General features: G+C 41.0%; 1 protein-coding gene across 2 annotated transcripts in view; it reads left to right on the forward strand.

The window, feature by feature from the left end:
• Positions 1–18,758, forward strand: part of ABTB3 (ankyrin repeat and BTB domain containing 3) — a 183,920-nt gene that overhangs the window by 94,507 nt on the left and 70,655 nt on the right. Inside the window, exon 2 of one of the 2 annotated variants that reach the window (XM_075210187.1) lies at positions 6,128–6,277. The exons of the other annotated variant lie outside the window; for it this stretch is intronic. Coding sequence (XP_075066288.1) covers positions 6,128–6,277 — 150 coding nt within the window. The remainder of the gene's footprint in view (positions 1–6,127; positions 6,278–18,758) is intronic. 2 annotated transcript variants of the gene reach the window in all.

The raw sequence follows: 18,758 nt of genomic DNA on the forward strand, positions 1-18,758 counted from the left end.
CCTTAGATACATACGTCATACTTGCCAGCCTTTTAAGAGGTCTTTCCGGGAGATCCCAGACAGGGGGGCGTGGTTGGGGGCGTGATGGGCGGGGCACGGTGAATTGTGTCATTTTGGCCCGTCCCCCCAGCGATAAAAATGCCATTTTTGTCGTGTGGGCTGGGGCCATTTTGACGGCAAGAGGCCGTTTGCGGGATATTTGCCTGCTCTAATTTCGGGAGTCTCCTGGACATTCCGGGAGAGTTGGCAAGTATGACCTACGTGGTATTTTCATGGGCAATGCAATATATAGTTCCCCCACCCATTTTGTACAGCATATGGGACGCCGGTAGATCCCATGCTGTAAATATGAATGACGCAGCCACACAGGATGCCGGCTCTGTACCTTCAAAGGGACTTCGGCCGTCTGCCCCCTGGACCAGCCACCCCTCAGTTATCAACCTGAAGTATTTGCAAAAAAAATAAGAAGCAGAGAGTAAGATTTTTATTAAGTACAATCTCATTCATCTAAATAATGTCCTGTCACTCCCTTTATTCTGTAGTCAAAATGAATGTTATTGACATAAGTGTAGAAACTATTTGTATTTTATTTGGTAGACAGGACAATAATGCATTTTATTACAATGGATGTCAATGCTTCTAAAATAAGAAAATGAAATGAAAACAAAATGTGTATATGGCTGAATAATCTTATATAACCATCTGGTCAATAGGATCCTTATTTCAAAGTAGAAGACACATATTTCAAAGGCCAAACATACTAAACTTTCCTTTGAATGTTTTAGGGTGTGACCAACTTGTATGTAGGAACAGTCCCATTCATCATTGTCAAACAGTGTTTTGTATGCGATTCCTCTTTCTTTTATTTAGTTTTCAGATGTTTCTCTTAAAAGGGAATTACAACTAAAACTAATTTTTACAATCATTTTCATTCCTGTTCGTTTACTTACGCCTTAAACTGAATACACACTAATGCAATCTTACTTTAGATGCGAATTCCGTAACTATTTCATCAACGATTGAAGGTCCCAATGAGCGTGCTGATTCATGCGCACACACATACACAATTTACCTTCAGATCTGTGTCCTTCATCTCTCGCAACCATCAGCTGAAAAGATTGTGAACGTACACAGATATCTGCCTACGCTGCTGGTCGTGAGTCTGACAAACACACATTTGCCTGACATCGTTCCATCTTTGATCGTGATTTTTAGGAAGTTTATAAAAACAAATAAAACGATGTGATGTTAATTGGTATGATAAGACACGATCGTGGGAGTATATACACTCCAGCAATATCTGATCAAACCGGTTATCGTGTGCTCTGCACGATAATTGCATTAGTGTGTGTATCCTGCTTTAGAGAAAATACCCATGTATTGCAGTATAGGGTATTTTGGCAAAGAAAATTGAAATAAATTATTTGTGTGGGTCCTTCCTGGGCGATACGTTCACTGCGGCATTTTTGCTGAGACGCATGGGTGACTATGGGGGGGTCCTCTTATGTTGTACTTGTGGCCTCTGCCGCTTCCCCTTCCTCCCAAACACAATTTTGGCTGGACTTCCCTTGCTTTTGTTGACACAGACTTTTTCCAGCGTGGTGCCCACCGATAATATGCTGCTTGTGAGGGCATTGAGGGGAGTAGCAATGGGCAGGACCCGTCGGAAAGCTTTAACAACATATCTCAGATCAACGCTGTATTAATTTGTAATTATACCATCCATTCATTTTCTATAGTCCATTCCCTCACTGCTCAGTAACTTCATCGGCAGCATAAGAGCACATTGGGTTTTATTTTATATGTACACAAAAAGAGAGAAAATAAAAGAAATAACCATAAGATTTAGCATGCATTGGACTAATAAAACCTTTAAAAAGCTACCACAACTGGACTGCAGACAGCTGAAGCACTTCCCAAAACTTTGGGAAAGTGTCCTGATGGGCTCTGATACAGAACCAAACCTGAGAATGCAGTCATCTGAGCTGCTGTGACATCACTGGCCCTCCCCTGCCCCTGTGTATGGATCCATAAACCAGACCACACAGTGCATTTCTGCAAAGCAACTCTGTGAAGCTGTCACTCAAACTCTGCCAGATTAATTAAAGAAACACCTCTCTCCTAACGGGGCGGCTTGCAGCAGAGGAGTGAAGCAGAATACGGTGACATAGTTATATAATAGTATAAGCACATTGTTATTTCACTTATATTATTCAGATCTTCTTTACCCTTTGAATCTCGTTTAAGTAATAATATCACAAAAAAACTTGTTTTTACACGTGGACATAAAATCAAACGCCTAGGTTTGCCTAGCCTGCATTCAGTAAACAGCATCTCATGTTGCCTAGCCCGCCCCCATCAGAAGAGACAAAAGTTTGCACCTCCCTAGGACACAGCCATCTTCACAAGCAACTCTGTGCACTTCCACTAAAACATGCCCAATCATGCAGAAATAGGCACGTGAGGTCACAGAAAATCATTTGTACTGTAGGGCAGCATTTTTTGCACTTTCGGAAATAGTGTCCAGTGTCTTCAAGCTATTCCAGTAGACCAGGAAGTAATAATAATTATTTCTGCAGCATCAAAATGTAACATATAGCTCACACGCCTGTGTTAAAGCCATACTACTACCTAGTATGTAGGTAGTGTAATAGGATTGTGGTTCCTGAACGTTCTTTCAGCTCACACTCCCATGTGCAACATCCCCAAGCTCCAGTTTTCCTCCCAAGTAGGGGCTCACTGCATCTGTTTTTCCCCAAACCTCTCCTCGGGGGTTCACCAACTTAGTAAAATGTATATACTAGGTGGTAGATTAGCTTTAAAGGAGTAAATCTATTAGAACTGATCTGTTAAGGATTTCTTGGAAAGCTTGATAAAAATTGCATTATATAAGTTGGATTTATTGCCTCCTTGTTTTAGTTATTGACTCTCCTTTCATTTAGCAGAACAAAGTAACCCCGGGACTGGGATCTCCTCAATCCCTCCTATAATGCGCAGCTTCCTAAATCCAGGGTTGAAGCACAGGGCAGGATGTAGAGCCCTTTACTTACATGCTTTATACAGTTGTGACAACGTGCACCTGCTTTCAAAGCTGTGTTTTTATATACCACTTAGGGCTAGATTTACTAAGCTGCGGGTTTGAAAAAGTGGGGATGTTGCCTATAGCAACCAATCAGATTCTAGCTGTCATTTTGTGGATAGTACTAAATAAATGAATGCTAGAATCTGATTGGTTGCTATAGGCAACATCCCCACTTTTTCAAACCCGCAGCTTAGTAAATCTAGCCCTTAGTCCTCACCCAGTCCTAAAATTCGATAATATAATCTCATGTGACAAATAATTAGCAGATTTATCTATCTATCTATCTATCTATCTATCTATCTATCTATCTATCTATCTATCTATCTATCTACATGTGAAAAGGTAAGTAGACCCCATGATTCAGTAGTATGTAGAATCACCTTTAGCAGCAATAGCTTGAAGTAGTAATTTCCTGTATGTGAGTTTTTTAGCCTCCTACATCATATTTGAGGATTTTTGTTCTATCCCTCCTTACAGCACTGCTTCATTTAACTCCTGTTTGAGGCCATTAGTTTATGCATAACCGTCTTAAGGTCCTGCCACATCAACTCATCGCCGTTGAGGTCTGAACTTTGACTCGCCATTCCAAAGCCTTGATTTTTTTTTTTGCTGTGCTTAGGATAATTGCCCTGTTGCATGATCAAAGTTATTGGATAGATGGTCTCACATGTTCCTCTAGGATGCTCAGGTTTAAAGTGGAGTTCATGGCGAACTCAAAGATTTCAAGACATCCAACAACACCAATTGTCACCCATCCCTCGGTGTGCTTGATAATTGGTATGAGGTTCTTGTGGTGATACGTTGTTTATTTTTCATCGAACCTGGAGTTGTGCGTTAAATACAAACATCTCCACTTTGTTCTTGTCTGTCTAAAAGATACTGTATTGTGTTTTGTTTAGATGCAACTTTGCATACCTAAGTTGTGATTTTTGTGTTTGGAGAGAAGAGGCTTTTTTATGCAATCTATTTTTAGTTTAGAGTTGATCAGTTTATAGTAGATTATTGACAGCATCAGAACTGTAGCAAATGGTATAGATAAGGCAATGACATAATGTGAGAGATCACGCCCAAGCACCATATAATACAGATCTTATTTAAGGCCTTATAGTATAAGTATAGCATGTAGGTCAGAACGTTTAGGGCTTCAATTGGTCTGCAAACGGTGTTCAGGTAATAAGGGGAGAGTGGGCTTAAAAATGGTTCTACCTGATCATGGACCTTAAAGGGATTTTGTTCCCGGGGATCTGCGCTGGATTCGCCTTGTATCTAGCGGACTCTTTGTAACTTAGCCAATTGTACCACATGGTTGGGAATTCATATTATCAGTGTCTGATGTTGTTAAGTCTTCCATGTACAAATAAAGATGATATCTCCTGAAGCACTACGAGATGGTTGGAGGAGTTGCAGATCTCTACTTACAAGGGATAATACTTCTGGCCGCATTCATAAGATGCTTTAGTATTGAGTTTTATTAAATTAGAGATAGGCATACCCAAAAGCCAGAACTCAGGGGTGAAGCTGGACGGGAGACCCGTTATTTCCTCAGATGTGTGTCACCTCTCGCCAATAATTCGCCAACTCAGAACAGCACCACCAGGCGTGGAATGGTGTACCAGGGTTCTGGACTGCCCAACATCCTTCTCTTGGGGATACTCAGCCATTTATACCATTGAGCTGTGCCTCCAGGACCACAACTGAGCTGGAGCTTGCATGTGTAGATTGAAAGACCTGGTGCCATTGTTCCCCTTCTAGGCTCATATCTAATTCTTGATTCCAGGTTAAGGTGTAATTAAGAAGTGAAGAGGGAATTGTTTCTAAGCACAATTTATACATTTGTGAGATTAGTCTTTTGGAGGGAGCCTGAGAGAGGTAGAGTCTGAAACAGGGACGGTCCTCTGTGAACTGTTCGTTTATTGTAGCGGCTTAAATAAAGTGTCTGAGTTGGAGATCCCAGAATGCTTGATTTGGGCGATTAAATACATTTTTAAGCTCAGTAATGGACTTCACTTCTCTCTCGAAGAGGCTTTTTCCTGGCTACCGTATGTTGAGAGAGGCTCGGAGTTTCCTGGATGTAGCTTTTGAAAACTTCTGTGGCACATCTTACGATCTGATCTTTGAGTGATTTTCGCCCTCTCCTGAGAAGATTGGGAACTGTATTCAGCATTCTCCATTTGTAAATAATCTTTCTCACTTTAGAACTTTAGATACTTGGAAATTATGTTATAACGCTTTCCGCACAATAATTTCTTCCTTGAGATCACTGCAGATGTGTTCTCCTTGGCTTGATGTTAAGACAAAACTGAATGTTCCAAACTGAACTGGAAAGGTTCTCTTACTAAATGGAGTTAGGAGCACACCCTGATGAACAATCAATGAAGTGCACTTGATTAGCAGCATCGGCACAAATGAGCCAAATTATCATCTTTAATGATATGGAATCATATCATGTTGGGTTTTTTTGCAGAATAAATGACAACTCCACAAAATCTGTTTAGAGTTGTCAATTAGATTTATAATCTTTTAGGACTTGGTAAGGACTAGATGATTGTTAATTGTGTCCTTATATGTAAAACAGAAGATGTGCTTCCTTTTTGACATGACCGCAAGTGCTATCTCCCTAATGCTAAGGAACATTGGGGCTTGATAACAGTGGGGGGGTTATTAAATAAATTGATGCTATGTGCAAAAATGTGCTGTAGTTTCAACCAATCAAACATTTGCTCTAAACTGCACTTGGAAAATTATCTGCATTTGTGCACATTAAACCACTATGCTAAATAAGCTTCTTAGTGTGGACAATGCATCTATAAAGGAATGTATATTTATAATGGACCCATAGTTGGAGCTTCTATTGTTCTGCTACCTGGATACTGAAATTTAGTTTTATTTTATTGTAAGGAAATCCACTTTCCCTTTTAGCATTTATAAGAGCTTTTAAGTTATGTTTCTTAGTGGCCAACCAGCCCTTGACTATACTTAGATGACCTTTATCTTGTAAGGTTTAAGAGTGCAGCAATCTTATTTCTTTTGGTTTTGTATTTTCAGGAGTCCTCTGCCTTCCAGACAGTTTGAACCTCCATAGAGAGCAGCAAAGGCCCAATAAACCAGGTGATGTGCAGATGTTTAGCCAATCAGAACTGAGGACTATAGAGCAGTCTTTGCTTGCCACCCGTGTAGGAAGTATTGCAGAGCTCAGTAAGTACCAGTCTGTACATATTCTTTCCTCCTCTCCCCTTCCCCCCTTATCTTCTCCAGCTACATATTCCGTGGGAGACAGCCATGGTAACTATAATATATGCAATTTATCTTAGTCCGGTGTAATTATGGCAATGCAACCAAGATGAATGAACCTGTCACTGATACACAAAATTGATTTTCATCTAATCTCAGAGGGTAAATTATATATATTTATATTTGTTAAACAACCAAAGATATTGGGGGGGAGACTTATAAGAAATAAAAAAATATATATATTAAAAATCATTTCAAATTGCATCAGATATTTCTATGTATTGTTAATTATGGTTAAATATATTAAAATTCTAATTAATTTTAATCTACAAGTTTAAACACAAGTCTGTTCTTAAACATAGCTGAATCCAGAGATTTTCATTTTTTGGGGGGCGTGGGGGGGATTTTAATAGACACTGTATATATTGCTTATGTCCAATCAGAAACTGTATTAAAAAGAGACCTAGCACTGTTTTAATTTTAAATCTCCTGTTTGTGAGCTCAAGGAGAGGACCGCTTTATATACTGGATCTGTTCCCTTGATCACTGTAGGCATACAATACCTAGTTTAGGGGAAGTATTGGCTAAAAATATTTTTGGGGAGTGGATATATAGTACATCATACTTGCCAACTCTCCCGAAATGTCTGGGTGACTCCCGAAATTTGGGTCGGCCAATTCTCCCGATTCCCGGCCGGCTCTGCAAAATCAACAGAGGCCCCCTATTTTTATTGGCTGAAGAAAGTGATGACGGCTTTGGGGGCGGGGCTAACGACACGATTCTTCAAGCCTCGCTCCCACACACAACCCTGCCTCCCGGACCTCCCGTGACACAATTTGCCAATGTTGGCAACTATGTAGTACATTGGCAAAAGTATGTGGACACCCGCTTATCTAATTTATATGTGCTTATTGAACATCTCATTCCAAAACCATGGACATTAAAAGGGCATTATTTATTCGGCAAAAGAAACCCACAAATAAGCTATGCGTAAAAAAGAAAACATACCCTTTGCTGCTATAACAGCCTCTACTCTTCTTTGAAGGCTTTCCACTAGATTTTGGAACACGTCTGCAGGGATTTGCATCCATTCAATCATAAGAGCATTAGTGAGGTTGGGCACTGATGTTTGGTGATAAGACCTGGCTCGCAGTCGTTGTTCCAATTCGTTCCTAATGTGTTTGATGTGGTTGAAGCTGGGGTTCTGTGCAGCCAGTCAAGTTCTTCCACACCAGACCTGGGGAACCATTTTTTTTATAGACATTGCTGATGAAATGGTCTTTCTCCAAACCGTTGCCACAAAGTGGCAAGCACACCATTTTCTAGAATGTCATTGTTAAGACTTCCCTGCACTAGGCCCAGGCCTACATCATGAAAAGCAGTCTCAGACCATTATTCCTCCTCTACCAAACTATACAGTTGGCATTCTGCACTCGGGTAGGAAGCATTCTCCTGGCATCCACCAAACCCATATTTGACTGTCTGACTGCCAGATAGTGAGGTGTGATTCATCACTCCAGAGAACACATTTCCATTGTTCCAGAGTCCAATCAAAGTTTGGCATCGCTCATGGTGATCTAAGGCTTGTGTGTGTCTGCTAGCCACAGAAACCCAATCTATGAAGCTCCCGAGAAACAATTCTTCTGCTTCCAGGCGCCGTTTGGAACTTGGTAGTGAGTTTTCCAACCCGGGACAGATTATCTTTACGTGCTCCATGCTTCAGCACTCGCAGTCCTGTTCTGTGAGCTTGTGTGGCCTTCCGCTTCGTGGCTGAGCTGGTGTTGCTCTAAGCTATTTCCACTTCACAGTGACATCACTTATAGTTGACCAGGGCAGCTCCAGCATGGCAGAAATTTGACAAACTGACTTGCTGGAAAGGTGGCATCCTATGACGTTCTTCCGCTGTTTGACTATGGATATTGCATGGCTGTGTGCTTGATCCTATGCGCCTAGTTAGTAATAGGTGTGTCTGAAATGGCCAAACACACTTATTAGAAGATTAGCAGGGGGGTCCACATACTTTTGGCTATGTAGTGTATCCTGTCACTGCCATTATTAATTCCAGTAAATATGGGTTAGAGACATATAGCCAACAGCCTAAGCAAAATATACTGGAGCGGGTCGTGAGTAGGTTAAAAAAGAAGGTCCCTTATTTTTTTTAATTCTTAACCCCCCAATTCATAATAATATAATTTGCAAGCACTGCTATTAATATTTGGGCTTTGTTATGGATGAATAACAGTATTAAGGGCATGTTCGCCCTGCAGATTAAAGCATTTGGCCTGCTATTGTGACATGGCTGTTATTTTGTGGTCTGCAAAGTGTTACTCATAGTGGCTATTAGATCACTATTTTGACATCTCCTTAAACGATATAGGCGTTGCCACTTCACAATGGGCATGACCATACCCGCAAGGACATGCCTAGCGCTATCGATAGGCCGTTCCTTATCCCATCCCCTGCCTTTAAGACACCCATTCATTGTCACGTGCTATGCAGAGCAGCGGTGAATGGAACACACCTCCCAACTTTTCAACTGTCGTAACAAAGGAGCCGATGGTTGGGACGGCGGGAAAGAGCCCTAAATTTGGGACTGTCCCACCTAAATGGGGACATTTGGAAGGGGAAAATTTACTCTTCCAAGAAAAAAAAGGGGAAAAGTCAGAGAATAAGCTTGTATATGACTGCAGCACAAAAACAACTGACACCACGTAAGAATGAAAGCATCGCCCGTATGATTCTGCAGTGAAGATATGTGTTTTATGAGTAGAATATGGATTCAATATTGAATCAATGGTCATTCCAAAGATAGTGTGCTGATTCCAATTCTCTGATTTGCGGAGTAGTGGGAATAGTGCTAACCTGTCTCTCTGATAGAAGAACAGAACAACGCTGCATTTAGAAATGCCTTAAAATGCACCTGTCATCTCACACAGTGGAAAATGTGAGGGACAGTCAACAATTAGGTTAAAGGGGTACAATAGAGCACTATGCCTAACAGTGAGAAATGAGTGTAATTACATGAGTCTTAACGGGTTGTTAAAGGCCTTAATGCGCTGATTGCAGGAAGCATTGCGACGAGGCTTGGTGTTCCGTGTATTCAGATGCTTTTTAATACCAATTATTGAAATATCAAGGTATAGTGATGCAAAGCTGTCCACTCTGGTTCCCTCACCCCTCCCATATCTTATATACCCACATATATAATGGAACACACAGATCCACACATAAAGGGACACATACACACACATTATGGAACAAACAGACACACACACAGACCTACATACAAACACACATTTATATAAATACACAAACCTACACCCATATATACTCGCACACATATACATATATATAATGGAACACACATACATCAGACTTGCCAACTCTCCCGAAATATCCGGGAGACTCCCGCATTTTGCGAGAGTCTCCCGGGCTCCCGGGCGAGTGTGGCAATCCCCCGCATCTGGATAATTCTGCCCACTTCCTAGTGAAGTGGGCAGAATTAAGTCCCAAACGCCGCGATTCCCGGTGAATCGCGGCGTTTGGCCCCGCCCCCCGCTGTCAAATGACGCATTTTGCGTCATCACGTCATGGGGGCAGGTCCAAAATGACGTCACTTGGAGCCCCCCCCCCCCCCCCCCCCCCCCCCCCCGTCACGCCCACCTCCTCTGCAGGCTCCCGGATTTCACCAACAGAAAGTTGGTAAGTATGACATACATGCACATAAACACACACAAAATAGGGCACACAGACATACACATACATATATACATACATACATAAACACAAGGAACAGACATCTGGCTCTATCACTATAGTAGTAAAATGTTTTCCTACCTGTGTCATGAGATGAATTCTGAGCGTGATGTGTGGAAGAAAAAAACGGGAAAACTCCAGATTCTCTTCTGCTGAGAATTTCCTATGTAGAACGCTGTCCAGAACATCAGTTTTCAGGTGAATTAACTTTTATCCTAGACTGCAACTCAGTCATTACTGACTGAGCAGACAGCAGCCATTTTTATGAAGACCAAACTGCACTGAGACCTATGCAAATAGCTCACCCACTATGACTTCTGCATTGGAGACAATTTTGTTTATGACAGTTGATTATCAAGTGGTGAGCATTGATCCAGATTCGACCACTGATTATAACTGAAAAATGTAGCTTTACCTATGTGGATCATGTGAGGTCTAGATGGACATTTTATTATTATCTTTTATCTAAAAACACCAGCATATTACACAATGTTGTACATTGTGGGGATCATTGTACAAACGTATAACATACAAAAGCACGAAACAGTAACAAACTAACTTACAAATTAACAGACACATCTAAAAGAAGTAAAGAACAGACTGGGTAATGCCATTTTCATGACAAATCTTTAAGTCTGTGGTTAACTCATTGGGATTTTTTTTAGACTATGACCCAGGCTTGTGATGACACAGGACATCCAACTTCTGGTTAGCATGTGAAGTGCTACAGAAATAGCCTCCCTAAAACAGCCAGGGGGTAAATTTATCAAGCTGCGAGTTTGAAAAAGTGGAGATGTTGCCTATAGCAACCAAACAGATTCTAGCTGTCATTTTTGTAGATTGTACTAAATAGATGTTAACTAGAATCCGATTGGTTGTTATAGGCAACATCTCCACTTTTTCAAACCAGCAGTTTAGTAATTACACCCTCAGGAGTCCAAACAAGAACAGAATGAAACAAAATAATTACAGCTGGTGTGAGAGTATTTTCTTTTCATTAATTATTTGTTTGTAACTTTTTTGAGATATCTGACCAATGTTGTGACAGATAGAATTGTCTATGGATTGCTCATATAAAACTTTGTACTGTTGAATATCATAAATAATAGTTATTGCACAAGACAATCTCAGTCTTTTTCATCATATGATTCAACAGACCAGCACAATGGATTACCCAGTGGAAATAGGGACAAAAAAGAGCCCCTCTGTTGCTTACAATAATGGGACCTGTCCGATGGGTTGCCCTCGAAAAACTGTCTTGTAATCATATGCAGGCACCCGTCTCTGTTCCCAAATCAGGTGATTTATCATCTGCTATGTACCGCTTTCCCTCATGTCAAGCCTCATCCACTCATGACATTCTTTCCCTTGTCTCACTACCCGATGCTGACCTCTGAACATGCACATTCTGCAAGAAATCCCTGTTACAATTTCCTACCAACTAAATAAAAAAAAAATACAGGAGAACACATGATTTCCACCGGGACTACAATGAACAGTATTCATTTTATGGTTCCTTGTTGGCTACTTAGACAGATGCACACATGGGGATTTGTAGCCTACAAGCCAAGTTGCTATATATATATATATATATATATATATATATATATATATATATATATAGATATATATCTATATATATATATATATATATATATATATATATATATATACGTATATTATATATGTGTGTGTGTGTGTGTGTATATATATATATATATATATATATATATATATATACGCCGCATATGTATATATAAACATATATTTAGAATGCACATCAGATGAGCCTTGAATTTACATATTATATACTAATGAGTGTCTTAATAATGGTAGATGCTAGTTAGTGTATGTTCTCTTAATACACTTTTAAATATTACACAGTGATTGGCTGTGATTTGTGACAAGAGATATCACAGCTGATGCAGTACTAATTTTGGTCAGCAGATCTCGAAACCTCAAGTTGTTCGATGGTTGTTTATTTATTAGACATTGTAGTTTGTAGGAGTTTCCCAGTGCAGGATTCATAATGTACTGTGCAGTTGCGGTTTGCTTAGCATTCATTTGTGTGTTTATTGTGTATATGCTTTGCACTGTTATATTGTATGATGTGATGACGATAATAGAAGGCAAAAGACTACAATTTGTAAAAAGATGTCAATGGAATAGTGGTGGATTAGAATAGGGGGAGTTTTGAGCCATAGCTTGGGGCCAAGGCTGACATAAACCATTGAAACTTCGTAATGCCAGTATGGCCTTAGAGAAAGAGAGCCTGGGTTTAAGGTGCTGTATAATTCAATAAACTTTGGAAGATGCTATTTATGATAATCGCAAGACATTTAGAGAGGCTCCTTGTCTATATTTAAAAATATACTTGGGGTGAGCGGCTTCTTGTGCTGTAAAATGTGCTTTATTCAAAAGTTTTGCCTACAGGATACCAGTCCTTGCCATGAATCAGTTCCAGTACAGTTGTCTAACTCTTCAACCCTTAAGAAATGACCTAGGTTGTATTGTGGACAGTGATGTAACTGAGCCACCATCTCCCTCACAGAAACTGAGGCAATGGCACAGCAATCCCCACATGGCCAGTATACTAAGACCACCAATTTTGACTGAAACCCCATTTATGGAGCTAAACCCCTTGCACAGATCCCTTTGTACAGCATGACCGTACCAGTACTCAAAGACCCCCTAGGGTACCTGCAAGTGAGCTGAGGACTGGGGGAGGTCCACAGGCAGCCAAACCCAATCCCTATGTGTGTTTGTGGACTACCCATCTAAAGATACAACACCATGGGAGGCTTCAAAAATGCAAGTGCAGGGAGATGGGGGAGTAGTCTCTTGGGAATTGTGCTGTCTAGGACTCACTGCTCCCGTCAGGCTGGTCCAGGATCATGCCTGTGTGGACAACCAAACCTCTGTGGACTATGTTTTATTTGTCGATTAGTAAAAAGCAGGAGGACATTGAGCTTAGTCCCTACCACGTGGGCAGATGAGTGAAGAGGGTGGCTCAGCAGCCAGGTATTGCCCTTCAAAGTGACTGAGACAAAGACACTGCTAAGGTATAGGTGTGTGTGGATTGCAGTGTGGTCAACCCTCTGGTATTGTCGGATATTTGATATTATATTTGATATTAGTTTATTGTGATATATACACAAATATATATATATATATATATATATATATGTATATATATATATATATATATATATATATATGGGGGGGGGGGGGTTCCTAGTGCCTGGAAACCCCCTCCAAGCCTGGGGCACTATATAATTGAGGTGGCTGGACCCTGCACCCGCTTTACACGGCTCAGCTTCAAAAGGGAGAGCTGTGTGCACGCACAGTAGTGCACGCAGCATTGCCCATCTATATTATGGGGATAGGAAGAGTTGGAGAGCAGCCAAGCACTGTATAATATTATAGCCACGCCCCCATGCATGCTGGTCACGCCCACTGGTGGCGTGGTGTGGAAACCCCCCTATACAAATCCTGCATTTGCCTTTTGCTCATGACATGTTTTATCTCTTACCATGCAGGCTGGGAAATAATCACTGCTAGATCCCTGAATATCTGAGTGTAAATAAGAAATTAACGACCATTATGTGTGGTTTTTAATGGGCAAGGAAGGGGATTTTTAATTTAACTGGATAACCATTTTAATCATTCTCAAAGAGCTGTATTAAGCATATACAAAAGTAAATTACACTATAATAATGTTCACAGAATGGAGAAGACACCACGTGTCACTTGCTCAGATGCACTTTCCAAATTATGCGGGTAGCTCTCTCATTTTAGTTTTAGGGGTCCTTTAAATAAAGAGTACTAACATAAATCCCAAAATTGAGCCTAGATCTGAATCATTGCTATAGAACCAGACATTCAAAACGTATTTCAATAAAACAGAAAGATTTGAGGAGTGTGAACATTCCCGTTGCCCGTGTGCTAGTGTGATCTGTGCATTCACATGTCGTTTTATCTGCTGTAACATCAGAACTGCCTGCTTCCAACATCACAAAATGGCTCTCTGATTGACCATGATCAGAATTCTGCAGCGGCATCGCATCTCAAAATAACCTGTGTCTGACAGGACCTGTCAAGGTATTGACTGTAGTATCATGCACATTAAATTGAGAACATTCCACTGCACATCTATCATCACCTCAAGTCAGGAGCAGAATGGAATAGAATGAAATAAATGAAGTGTCTATTCTAGATGCAATATCTATTAAAACTCCACTTACAGTGCAAAAAAAAGTAGGTCTGATTTTTTTTATTAGTCAAAGCTTTTTTTTACAAGCTTTTATACAAGTATTATGAAAATATTCTTTATATTTAAGCATTTTCATCGCTACTCGCCAAAGGTTAAATAAGGTTAGGTTATATATTCATGCCACATGTGTTTTTATTCTATCTCTCTATCTATCTATCTATCTATCTATCTATCTATCTATCTATCTATCTATCTATCTATCTATCTCTCTATCTATCTATCTATCTATTCTGGTAAGGTTCTGTTTTCTTTTCCATAATTTGGAGCAGAATTGTATTCTCTGTAAATTATGTAGAAGTATTTCACACAGTGACTTTAAGAGTGGTTTCTAGTTGATCAGAGCCCTTCTAATATATTTAAATAATGCTGTTTCAAAGAGAAATAACCCAGTTTGACCAGAATACAATGTAGTCACCTATAAAATACAAATCCCATTCTAGTGGCCACTATACAATATCCAATACAGAGCCCATTCTGGTGACCACCATGCAATGCAGAATAGAGACCTTGTTCTGGTGACCACCATACAATGCAGACCACATTGGCGACCACTATATAATGCAGAATAGAGACCTTGTTCTTGGGATCACCATACAATGCAGACCACATTGGCGACAACTGTACAATGCAGAATAGAGACCTTGTTATGGTGACCACCATACAATGCAGAACACATTGGCGACCACTATATAATGCAGAATAGAGACCTTGTTCTTGGGATCACCATACAATGCAGACCACATTGGTGACAACTATACAATGCAGAATAGAGACCTTGTTCTAGTGACCACCATACAATGCAGACCACATTGGCGACAACTATACAATGCAGAATAGAGACCTTGTTATGGTGACCACCATACAATGCAGACCACTTTAGTGACCACTATACAATGCAGAATAGAGACCTTGTTCTAGTGACCACCATACAATGCAGACCACATTGGCGACCACTATATAATGCAGAATAGAGACCTTGTTCTAGTGACCACCATACAATGCAGACCACATTGGCGACCACTATATAATGCAGAATAGAGACCTTGTTCTTGGGATCACCATACAATGCAGACCACATTGGCGACAACTATACAATGCAGAATAGAGACCTTGTTATGGTGACCACCATACAATGCAGACCACTTTAGTGACCACTATACAATGCAGAATAGAGACCTTGTTTTTGGCATCACCATACAATGCACACCACATTGGTGACCACTATACAATGTGCTTTCGACTAGAGATCAGTAAAATATTCAGCACCCCCAGAACAATTAACCTCATTCCATATTTGCAACAAAATATTGCACATTTCACGAGCTGAATGTCATCTTCAGTGTTCCCAGTCCTAAACCAACCACATCATACCACATAATTGACTGTGACCATCATTGCTGGTTAAATTTAAAGCAATATGATTAAAGGCAAAATTAGTGGCAGTTTTTGACAATGGAGATTTAAAATGTAATCATCTTAGCATATTTCTTACCACTACAAAGCAACAAATTGGGACAAATTTGAGTATGATATAGTTTTTCCCCAAACCATGCCCATATATATTCATGTCACACCCTCAAATGCCTAAGTCCTGCCCATTTCGGACTCAAATTAGGGTGTCCTTTGGGCTGATGGGGTGTAGCAGATGACAGACGTGTCCTATCGTCTCCCGCATTTCTACCTCGGATTGTTGGTAGGTGGAGAAAGGCTGAGTTATAACATATTATGTACGTTAATCTTTTGTGAACTTTATCATAATCTATAACATCATGTCAAATTCTTACTTTGTGTACTTGGCTTAAGCACAACACAATTCAGGACTGTTGATGGGTATGAGGTTCCATAACTCCCCATCTAGGCTACATATTGCTGTAGCTGTGCTGCTAAGTGCTCCTTCCATTACTGGCTCCCTCTTCTACACATAATATTAACAATATTTGTGAGCACCAATAACAAGGAGGAAGTTAGAATGATAAAAACAATGCATTACTCTGTGACTACCCACCCCCCACCCCCCCCAAAGCATAATAAAGTTAAAACAAATCTGATAACTTCTCTTAAAAAAATCAAGATAAGATATATATACAGTTTATATATAAATGTTTACGAAACTGTCTATGGGGAGTTTCGTGGAACAAGTTATGCAGCATTTTTTTTTTTTACGACATAGTAAAATATTGTTCACCAACTGTACACCTAAATTTGCTCAGCTGTTCCTTTTCAAAAAATTCTATTTGTGTGCTGGGCATGTCACAGCACAGCCTGTACCAAGCCAGGTACTTTGTAAGAGGTGATAATTAAATGCTCTTTATAGTTTTGTTACAGTCAGTAGAAATATAATGTATATTTGTATATAGATTATGTATGTAGGAATGTATATACACTGCTATGCACAGTGTCAGACTGGGGCATGAAGGACCCACCGGGGGACTGCTAGGGGACCACCAGAGGGGGTGTGGCCAGCCATCATAGAGGCGAGACCAGACATTAGATGGGGAGTGGTCAGCCCACGAAGGACAGCTAGCACCGTAGTGTAGTATATAAAGAATGCAGTGTGGATATAAAGAGTACACAGTCTTGACCTGCCCCTTAGATTTGGCAGAACAGTCTGAAAAAATCGGGATTGTCCCACTAGAATCAGAACATTTCACTGTTCTACCTGTTCCTGTCACTTTCACCACCTGTGGCTGCTGGTTTCTTTAGTTGCGGCTTGTCTGGATCCTGGAATGTTGGGGGCCCTATTTGGAAAAAGTGAGTACATTTAGAAAATTCCAACCAGCCCTGGCGTTAAATCAATAGGACCCACGATTAATACTTAGACCTTCCTCCAACCCCAACATTAAAGTAATAGTATTCCCATTTAATAAAAACCTATTTCCATCCCTCAAAACAGCCCCAGCAATAGATTAATAGCATTTACATATAATAAATATACCTTTTTCCCTCAACCGTCACTGCCATTAAATAATTCATACTCACATTTAATAAATAGACCTCATGCTCCTCAAACTCAGCCCCACATTCAATTAATAGCCCCCAAACCACCCCATCTTAAATTAATATTCCCCACTATAAAATTTTATTGCCCCACCATCACCCCACAAACAGAACAGCACACATTAGTTAGCTACCATATACAGACATTACAGTGCCACAAGCCTGCTGTGCCATCACACACACATTACTGTGCCCCTTCATCACCATGCTGTGCCTCCTTATGATCACACTGCACCCTCCATGCTGCTTTGCCCCCTCTTCTTCTGGCCCCACTTTATTACACTGTGCCATGCTGTTTTTGCTCCCACCTTCTCCTGGGCCCCCTTCATCACCCTGTGCCATGCTGCTTTGGCCCCCCTTCACACTCTACCATGCTGGTTTGGCCCTTCACTCTCTGCAATGCTGCTTTGGCCGCCCCTTCACACTGTGCCATGCTGCCTTTGCTCCCCCTTCACTCTCTGCCATGCTGCCTTTGCTCCCCCTTCACTCTCTGCCATGCTATCTTTGCTCCCCCTTCACACTCTGCTATGCTGTCTTTGCTCCCCCCTTGCTTCTGTTCCTTCACTTACCTTTTCTATTGGCTTGTTCTCTTTTCTTCTCTTCTTCTGTCTTATTTCTTCTTGCGACTCCTCTCTGCGCCGCTCTTCACTGAACGTCGGGCATGATGACGTAACGCCCAACATTCAGTGTGGACGGAGGAGGGAGGAGGGGTGCCGGCGCTGCGATCACGTGAGTATGTTTTTTTTTTTTCGTTTTTTAAAGTGTCCGCTCCCCCCACCATTGCAGAGGGGAGCGATCAGGGTCGGGGCCTACCGGGGGATAGCCCTGCTCCCTGGCGGGCCAGATTGACAGACTTGCTTTGTAGAACTGTCAAGGCTCAGCTCAAAATTGTATCTAATGGTGCTGTGCACTTAACATTGCACAGAAGTGCCTTGGTTTCCACCAAAGTATACTTCTCAACTCTTCCGAATTTAGGCAGGACAGTCCTAATTTTAGGGACTCGTCCCTCTGTCCCGATCATCAGAATATTAGGAGGTGATATGCTTTTTAGATGGGAGGAGGGGCAAGTGATATGTTCTGAATCCATATTTTCAAAAGTTGAGAGGCGTGACCAAAGAGCAACGTTTTGTGGAGCAAGTTGGTGGCGTTTGTGCCTGAGCAGAACTTTGTGCTGGCCGATGTGAAGCGTCGGGGGGAGTGGCAATATGTCTTGCTAAGTACGTAGTAGTTCCATCGGTTTGTCTAGTTTTGTAGAGCAGTGCTGAATTTTGCACCAACTCAGAGTTGTAAGAGATTGGGGGGTAAATGTATGAAACTCCGGGTTCTTCAACACCCGCGAGTTCGGCGTCTTCAGTGCTTAAATTTAAAGCGGCGCTGCCTTGTAAAGGGAAACTTCCCTTTACAAGGCAGCGCCGCTTT

Source organism: Mixophyes fleayi, chromosome 4 (genome assembly GCF_038048845.1).
Source record: "Mixophyes fleayi isolate aMixFle1 chromosome 4, aMixFle1.hap1, whole genome shotgun sequence".
NCBI lineage: Eukaryota > Metazoa > Chordata > Amphibia > Anura > Limnodynastidae > Mixophyes > Mixophyes fleayi.